This window comes from Salvelinus fontinalis, unplaced genomic scaffold (assembly GCF_029448725.1).
Source record: "Salvelinus fontinalis isolate EN_2023a unplaced genomic scaffold, ASM2944872v1 scaffold_0516, whole genome shotgun sequence".
Classification (NCBI taxonomy): domain Eukaryota; kingdom Metazoa; phylum Chordata; class Actinopteri; order Salmoniformes; family Salmonidae; genus Salvelinus; species Salvelinus fontinalis.
In genome coordinates, this window is record NW_026600725.1 from 110,001 (window position 1) to 119,368 (window position 9,368).

At 49.4% G+C, this 9,368-nt stretch overlaps 1 protein-coding gene across 1 annotated transcript in view; it reads right to left on the reverse strand.

Annotated features, from left to right (window-relative positions):
- Positions 1-6,528, reverse strand: part of LOC129846383 (transmembrane anterior posterior transformation protein 1 homolog) — an 82,809-nt gene extending 76,281 nt beyond the window's left edge. The window contains exons 1-3 of the mRNA XM_055914315.1: positions 6,283-6,528; positions 2,801-2,931; positions 1,756-1,874 (exon numbers count right to left, since the gene is read on the reverse strand). Coding sequence (XP_055770290.1) covers positions 1,756-1,874; positions 2,801-2,931; positions 6,283-6,463 — 431 coding nt within the window. The 5' untranslated portion in view covers positions 6,464-6,528. The remainder of the gene's footprint in view (positions 1-1,755; positions 1,875-2,800; positions 2,932-6,282) is intronic.
- Between the last annotated feature and the right edge of the window lie 2,840 nt (positions 6,529-9,368).

Consider the following 9,368-nt stretch of genomic DNA (forward strand, 5'->3'; position numbering starts at 1 on the left):
GTGTGTTACCTCAGACCACAGCAGGGTCAGTAGGTGGATGAGGTGTGTGTAGGTGTGTTACCTCAGACCACAGCAGGGTCAGTAGGTGGATGAGGTGTGTGTAGGTGTGTTACCTCAGACCACAGCAGGGTCAGTAGGTGGATGAGGTGTGTGTAGGTGTGTTACCTCAGACCACAGCAGGGTCAGTAGTTGGATGAGGTGTGTGTAGGTGTGTTACCTCAGACCACAGCAGGGTCAGTAGGTGGATGAGGTGTGTGTAGGTGTGTTACCTCAGACCACAGCAGGGTCAGTAGGTGGATGAGGTGTGTGTAGGTGTGTTACCTCAGACCACAGCAGGGTCAGTAGGTGGACGAGGTGTGTGTAGGTGTGTTACCTCAGACCACAGCAGGGTCAGTAGTTGGATGAGGTGTGTGTAGGTGTGTTACCTCAGACCACAGCAGGGTCAGTAGGTGGATGATGTGTGTGTAGGTGTGTTACCTCAGACCACAGCAGGGTCAGTAGTTGGATGATGTGTGTGTAGGTGTGTTACCTCAGACCACAGCAGGGTCAGTAGGTGGAAGAGGTGTGTGTAGGTGTGTTACCTCAGACCACAGCAGGGTCAGTAGGTGGACGAGGTGTGTGTAGGTGTGTTACCTCAGACCACAGCAGGGTCAGTAGTTGGATGAGGTGTGTGTAGGTGTGTTACCTCAGACCACAGCAGGGTCAGTAGGTGGATGAGGTGTGTGTAGGTGTGTTACCTCAGACCGCAGCAGGGTCAGTAGGTGGATGAGGTGTGTGTAGGTGTGTTACCTCAGACCACAGCAGGGTCAGTAGTTGGACGAGGTGTGTGTAGGTGTGTTACCTCAGACCACAGCAGGGTCAGTAGTTGGACGAGGTGTGTGTAGGTGTGTGTAGGTGTGTTACCTCAGACCACAGCAGGGTCAGTAGGTGGATGAGGTGTGTGTAGGTGTGTTACCTCAGACCACAGCAGGGTCAGTAGTTGGACGAGGTGTGTGTAGGTGTGTTACCTCAGACCACAGCAGGGTCAGTAGGTGGATGAGGTGTGTGTAGGTGTGTTACCTCAGACCACAGCAGGGTCAGTAGGTGGACGAGGTGTGTGTAGGTGTGTTACCTCAGACCACAGCAGGGTCAGTAGGTGGATGAGGTGTGTGTAGGTGTGTTACCTCAGACCACAGCAGGGTCAGTAGTTGGATGAGGTGTGTGTAGGTGTGTGTAGGTGTGTTACCTCAGACCACAGCAGGGTCAGTAGGTGGATGAGGTGTGTGTAGGTGTGTTACCTCAGACCACAGCAGGGTCAGTAGTTGGACGAGGTGTGTGTAGGTGTGTTACCTCAGACCACAGCAGGGTCAGTAGGTGGATGAGGTGTGTGTAGGTGTGTTACCTCAGACCACAGCAGGGTCAGTAGGTGGATGAGGTGTGTGTAGGTGTGTTACCTCAGACCACAGCAGGGTCAGTAGGTGGATGAGGTGTGTGTAGGTGTGTTACCTCAGACCACAGCAGGGCAGGGTCAGTAGGTGGACGAGGTGTGTGTAGGTGTGTTACCTCAGACCACAGCAGGGTCAGTAGGTGGATGAGGTGTGTGTAGGTGTGTTACCTCAGACCACAGCAGGGTCAGTAGGTGGATGAGGTGTGTGTAGGTGTGTTACCTCAGACCACAGCAGGGCAGGGTCAGTAGGTGGATGAGGTGTGTGTAGGTGTGTTACCTCAGACCACAGCAGGGTCAGTAGGTGGATGAGGTGTGTGTAGGTGTGTTACCTCAGACCACAGCAGGGCAGGGTCAGTAGTTGGACGAGGGCCAGTAGGACTCTGAGAGGAAGCAGAGTGAACACGTACAGGAAGGCATCCAGACACAGGAAGAAGCCAAACAGCATCAACTACACAGAGAGACAGAGATTCACTACGTTGACTTGTCTATTTCACCTGCCTTGACAATGTCAACACGTTTCCCAATAACACCCCTTTGAATTAACATTTAATAAAGAGATGGAGAGAGAGAGGATGGGAGGAGGAGGAGGAGGAGGAGGAGGGGGAGAGGAGGAAGAGAGGGAGGAGGGGGGAGGAAGAGAGGGAGGAGGAGGGGGAGAGGAGGAAGAGGGGGAGGAGAGGAGGAAGAGAGGGAGGAGGAAGAGGAGGAGGAGGAGGAGGGGGGAGAGGAGGAAGAGGAGGGGGAGAGGAGGAAGAGGAGGAGGAGGAGGAGGGGGGAGAGGAGGAAGAGCGGGAGGAAGAGGAGGGGGAGAGGGGAGGAAGAGAGGGAGGAGGAAGGGCGAGAGGAGGAAGAGCGAGAGGAGGAAGAGCGAGAGGAGGAAGGGCGAGAGGAGGAAGGGCGAGAGGAGGGGGGAGGAAGAGCGAGAGGAGGGGGGAGGAAGAGCGAGAGGAGGGGGGAGGAAGAGCGAGAGGAGGGGGGAGGAAGAGCGAGAGGAGGGGGGAAGAAGAGCGAGAGGAGGGGGGAGGAAGAGCGAGAGGAGGGGGGAGGAAGAGCGGGAGGAGGAAGAGCGGGAGGAAGAGCGGGGAGGAAGAGCGGGAGGAAGAGCGGGGAGGAAGAGCGGGAGGAGGAAGAGCGGGAGGAGGAAGAGCGGGAGGAGGAAGAGCGGGAGGAGGAAGAGCGGGAGGAGGAAGAGCGGGAGGAGGGGGAGGAAGAGCGGGAGGAGGAAGAGTGGGAGGAGGAAGAGAGAATGGGTCAACCTCAAACAAGGTGTTGTGTGGTTCTGAAATGGTGATGTGTGTGTGTGTGTGTGTGTGTGTGTGTGTGTGTGTGTGTGTGTGTGTGTGTGTGTGTGTGTGTGTGTGTGTGTGTGTGTACCTTCTCTAGTTCTTTGGGGATGCGGAGGCAGGTATAGACCCTCTCTCGTCTCTCTGTGTATTTAGCCTCATTGTGTTCCAGGAAGTATCCTCGGGTCAGCTCCGCCCCCATGAACCTCACTAGGGACAGATCTATATATATATATATACACACACACACACACACACACACACACACACACACACACACACACACACACACACACACACACACACACACACACACACACACACACACACACACACACACACACACACACACACACACACACACACACACACACACACACACACACGTCAACCCTCCATCTACAGCTGTCCACACTGCTCCTCAATCTGTCCATCTACAGCTGTCCACACTGCTCCTCAATCTGTCCATCTACAGCTGTCCACACTGCTCCTCAATCTGTCCATCTACAGCTGTCCCCACTGCTCCTCAATCTGTCCATCTACAGCTGTCCCCACTGCTCCTCAATCTGTCCATCTACAGCTGTCCCCACTGCTCCTCAATCTGTCCATCTACAGCTGTCCCCACTGCTCCTCAATCTGTCCATCTACAGCTGTCCCCACTGCTCCTCAATCTGTCCATCTACAGCTGTCCCCACTGCTCCTCAATCTGTCCATCTACAGCTGTCCCCACTGCTCCTCAACCTGTCCATCTACAGCTGTCCCCACTGCTCCTCAATCTGTCCATCTACAGCTGTCCCCACTGCTCCTCAACCTGTCCATCTACAGCTGTCCACACTGCTCCTCAATCTGTCCATCTACAGCTGTCCCCACTGCTCCTCAATCTGTCCATCTACAGCTGTCCCCACTGCTCCTCAATCGCTCCATCTACAGCTGTCCCCACTGCTCCTCAACCTGTCCATCTACAGCTGTCCACACTGCTCCTCAATCTGTCCACACTGCTCCTCAATCCCTCCATCTACAGCTGTCCCCACTGCTCCTCAATCTGTCCATCTACAGCTGTCCACACTGCTCCTCAATCTGTCCATCTACAGCTGTCCCCACTGCACCTCAATCTGTCCATCTACAGCTGTCCCCACTGCACCTCAATCTGTCCATCTACAGCTGTCCCCACTGCTCCTCAATCTGTCCATCTACAGCTGTCCCCACTGCTCCTCAATCTGTCCCCACTGCTCCTCAATCTGTCCCCACTGCTCCTCAATCTGTCCCCACTGCTCCTCAATCTGTCCATCTACAGCTGTCCACACTGCTCCTCAATCTGTCCCCACTGCTCCTCAATCTGTCCATCTACAGCTGTCCCCACTGCTCCTCAATCTGTCCCCACTGCTCCTCAATCTGTCCATCTACAGCTGTCCCCACTGCACCTCAATCTGTCCATCTACAGCTGTCCCCACTGCTCCTCAATCTGTCCATCTACAGCTGTCCCCACTGCTCCTCAATCTGTCCATCTACAGCTGTCCCCACTGCTCCTCAATCTGTCCATCTACAGCTGTCCCCACTGCTCCTCAATCTGTCCATCTACAGCTGTCCACACTGCTCCTCAATCTGTCCATCTACAGCTGTCCACACTGCTCCTCAATCTGTCCATCTACAGCTGTCCACACTGCACCTCAATCTGTCCCCACTGCTCCTCAACCTGTCCATCTACAGCTGTCCACACTGCTCCTCAATCTGTCCCCACTGCTCCTCAACCTGTCCATCTACAGCTGTCCACACTGCTCCTCAATCTGTCCATCTACAGCTGTCCCCACTGCTCCTCAACCTGTCCATCTACAGCTGTCCCCACTGCTCCTCAATCTGTCCATCTACAGCTGTCCCCACTGCACCTCAATCTGTCCATCTACAGCTGTCCCCACTGCTCCTCAATCTGTCCATCTACAGCTGTCCCCACTGCTCCTCAATCTGTCCATCTACAGCTGTCCCCACTGCTCCTCAATCTGTCCATCTACAGCTGTCCCCACTGCTCCTCAATCTGTCCATCTACAGCTGTCCCCACTGCTCCTCAATCTGTCCATCTACAGCTGTCCCCACTGCTCCTCAATCTGTCCATCTACAGCTGTCCACACTGCTCCTCAATCTGTCCATCTACAGCTGTCCACACTGCTCCTCAATCTGTCCATCTACAGCTGTCCACACTGCACCTCAATCTGTCCCCACTGCTCCTCAACCTGTCCATCTACAGCTGTCCACACTGCTCCTCAATCTGTCCCCACTGCTCCTCAACCTGTCCATCTACAGCTGTCCACACTGCTCCTCAATCTGTCCATCTACAGCTGTCCCCACTGCTCCTCAACCTGTCCATCTACAGCTGTCCCCACTGCTCCTCAACCTGTCCATCTACAGCTGTCCACACTGCTCCTCAACCTGTCCATCTACAGCTGTCCACACTGCTCCTCAATCTGTCCATCTACAGCTGTCCACACTGCACCTCTGTCTGTCTAGGTGCTAGCTACAACAAGCTAGTTAGCTGTCAAGCTGTAACCCTGCAAAGCTAGCTGGCTGTGTTCTGTTAGCTAGCTACTACTACCACTGCTACTACCGTTAGCTAGCTAGCTGGCTGGCTGTGTTCTGTTACCTAGCTACTACTACCACTGCTACTACCGTTAGCTAGCTAGCTGGCTGGCTGTGTTCTGTTACCTAGCTACTACTATTACTACTACTACTACCGTTAGCTAGCTAGCTGTCTGGCTGTGTTCTGTTACCTAGCTACTACTATTACTACTACTACTACCGTTAGCTAGCTAGCTGGCTGGCTGTGTTCTGTTACCTAGCTACTACTATTACTACTACTACTACCGTTAGCTAGCTAGCTGGCTGGCTGTGTTCTGTTACCTAGCTACTACTATTACTACTACTACTACCGTTAGCTAGCTAGCTGGCTGGCTGTGTTCTGTTACCTAGCTACTACTATTACTACTACTACTACCGTTAGCTAGCTAGCTGGCTGGCTGTGTAACTAACTGCGTACTATTGTTTGGATGCTGAAATCCGTGATTACTTTAGTATTTTTGTAAAAACGTAATTTAATGTGACGTCGGACCGCCAGTCCGCCCACACGAGTAGCGGCTCAACAACTCCGTCGTTTACCCGGCTGGTGTTGCTGGCTACCGGGCTGGTGTTGCTGGCTACCGGGCTGGTGTTGCTGGCTACCGGGCTGGTGTTGCTGGCTACCGGGCTGGTGTTGCTGGCTACCGGGCTGGTGTTGCTGGCTACCGGGCTGGTGTTGCTGGCTACCGGGCTGGTGTTGCTGGCTACCCGGCTTGTGTTGCTGGCTACCCGGCTGGTGTTGCTGGCTACCCGGCTGGTGTTGCTGGCTACCCGGCTGGTGTTGCTGGCTACCCGGCTTGTGTTGCTGGCTACCCGGCTGGTGTTGCTGGCTACCCGGCTGGTGTGGCTAGCTGACCGGCTGTGTTTGTTTACGAACGGAGCCCCATCCACACTCACCTGAACCAGTACCTGGGCTTGAAACGAGACCAGAGAGCTCTCCTCGGGCATAGGTGCCGGTTCAGTACTCACCAGACAGACTCCGTTTCTTGTCCTTCTGGACTTTCTTCTTGTCGTAAAACCCCAGCGTCTCCGTCACCTCGGAGGTCTCCTTCGACCCCCGGCTCTCACTACCTCCCTCCATCCGTCTCTCGCTGCCCTCTTTCTCCGGTTCGCTCTCCTCTCCCTGAGCCGCTGCTAAGGAGTCCGCCATCTTGTTCTACGGCTCAGCTGGCAGACAGGCGCGTCACTTCCGTGGGTCCGTCACCACGTAGCGCCAGAAACACAAACATACATCTACTGTATATGACCTGAAGTCAGACACCATAGAGAAGGATAGAGGCCTCTAGTAGACAAAAGGCTATATTAACATATACATCTACTGTATATGACCTGAAGTCAGACACCATAGAGAAGGATAGAGGCCTCTAGTAGACAAAAGGCTTTAACATATACATCTACTGTATGTCTACCTGAAGTCAGACACCATAGAGAAGGATAGAGGCCTCTAGTAGACAAAAGGCTATATTAACATATACATCTACTGTATATGACCTGAAGTCAGACACCATAGAGAAGGATAGAGGCCTCTAGTAGACAAAAGGCTATATTAACATATACATCTACTGTATATGACCTGAAGTCAGACACCATAGAGAAGGATAGAGGCCTCTAGTAGACAAAAGGCTTTAACATATACATCTACTGTATGTCTACCTGAAGTCAGACACCATAGAGAAGGATAGAGGCCTCTAGTAGACAAAAGGCTATATTAACATATACATCTACTGTATATGACCTGAAGTCTGACACCATAGAGAAGGATAGAGGCCTCTAGTAGACAAAAGGCTATGTTAACATATACATCTACTGTATATGACCTGACGTCAGACACCATAGAGAAGGATAGAGGCCTCTAGTAGACAAAAGGCTATATTAACATATACATCTACTGTATATGACCTGAAGTCAGACACCATAGAGAAGGATAGAGGCCTCTAGTAGACAAAAGGCTATATTAACATATACATCTACTGTATATGACCTGAAGTCAGACACCATAGAGAAGGATAGAGGCCTCTAGTAGACAAAAGGCTATATTAACATATACATCTACTGTTTGTCTACCTGAAGTCAGACACCATAGAGAAGGATAGAGGTCTCTAGTAGACAAAAGGCTATATTAACATATACGTCTACCTGAAGTCAGACGCCATAGAGAAGGATAGAGGCCTCTAGTAGACAACAGGCTATGTTAACATATACATCTACTGTTTGTCTACCTGAAGTCAGACACCATAGAGAAGGATAGAGGCCTCTAGTAGACAAAAGGCTATTTTAACATGGGCCGCCCCATTGAGACGTGACATTTTGGGGAGAGCTTTTGCAGAGACGGGGATGGTGGTTGGAAGAGCGGGGCTTGTTTGAAATTAAAAAGTGTCGTGGTAGCTATCCTATATAGACTACTATCCTGTATAGACTACTATCCTGTATAGACTACTATCCTGTATAGATTACTATCCTGTATAGACTACTATCCTGTATAGACTACTATCCTATATAGACTACTATCCTGTATAGACTACTATCCTGTATAGACTACTATCCTGTATAGACTACCATCCTATATGAACCTATAGATCCTGTATAGACTACTATCCTGTATAGACTATTATCCTGTATAGACTACTATCCTGTATAGACTACTATCCTGTATAGACTACTATCCTGTATAGACCACTATCCTATATGAACCTATAGATCCTGTATAGACTACTATCCTGTATAGACTACTATCCTGTATAGACTACTATCCTGTATAGACTACTATCCTGTATAGACTACTAGGATCTACAGGTTCATATGGGATAATAGTCTATACAGGATAGTAGTCTATACAGGATAGTAGTCTATACAGGATAATAGTCTATACAGGATCTATAGGTTCATATGGGATAGTAGTCTATACCGCATAGTAGTCTATACAGGATAGTAGTCTATACAGGATAGTAGTCTATACAGGATAGTAGTCTATACAGGATAGTAGTCTATACAGGATAGTAGTCTATACAGGATAGTAGTCTATACAGGATAGTAGTCTATACAGGATAGTAGTCTATACAGGATAGTAGTCTATATAGGATAGTAGTCTATACAGGATAGTAGTCTATACAGGATAGTAGTCTATACAGGATAGTAGTCTATACCGGATAGTAGTCTATACAGGATAGTAGTCTATACAGGATAGTAGTCTATACAGGATAGTAGTCTATATAGGATAGTAGTCTATACAGGATAGTAGTCTATACAGGATCTATAGGTTCATATGGGATAGTAGTCTATACAGGATAGTAGTCTACACAGGATAGTAGTCTATACCGGATAGTAGTCTATATAGGATAGTAGTCTATACAGGATAATAGTCTATACAGGATAGTAGTCTATACAGGATAGTAGTCTATACAGGATAGTAGTCTATACAGGATAGTAGTCTATATAGGATAGTAGTCTATACAGGATCTATAGGTTCATATGGGATAGTAGTCTATATAGGATAGTAGTCTATAGAGGATAGTAGTCTATAGAGGATAGTAGTCTATACAGGATAGTAGTCTATACAGGATCTATAGGTTCATATAGGATAGTAGTCTATACAGGATAGTAGTCTATATAGGATAGTAGTCTATACAGGATAGTAGTCTATACAGGATAGTAGTCTATACAGGATAGTAGTCTATACAGGATAGTAGTCTATAGAGGGTAGTAGTCTATACAGGATAGTAGTCTATACAGGATAGTAGTCTATACAGGATAGTAGTCTATACAGGATAGTAGTCTATACAGGATAGTAGTCTATACAGGATCTATAGGTTCATATAGGATAGTAGTCTATACAGGATAGTGGTCTATACAGGATAGTAGTCTATATAGGATAGTGGTCTATACAGGATAGTAGTCTATACAGGATAGTAATCTATACAGGATAGTGGTCTATACAGGATAGTAGTCTATATAGGATAGTGGTCTATATAGGATAGTAGTCTATACAGGATAGTAGTCTATACAGGATAGTAGTCTATACAGGATAGTAGTATATACAGGATAGTAGTCTATACAGG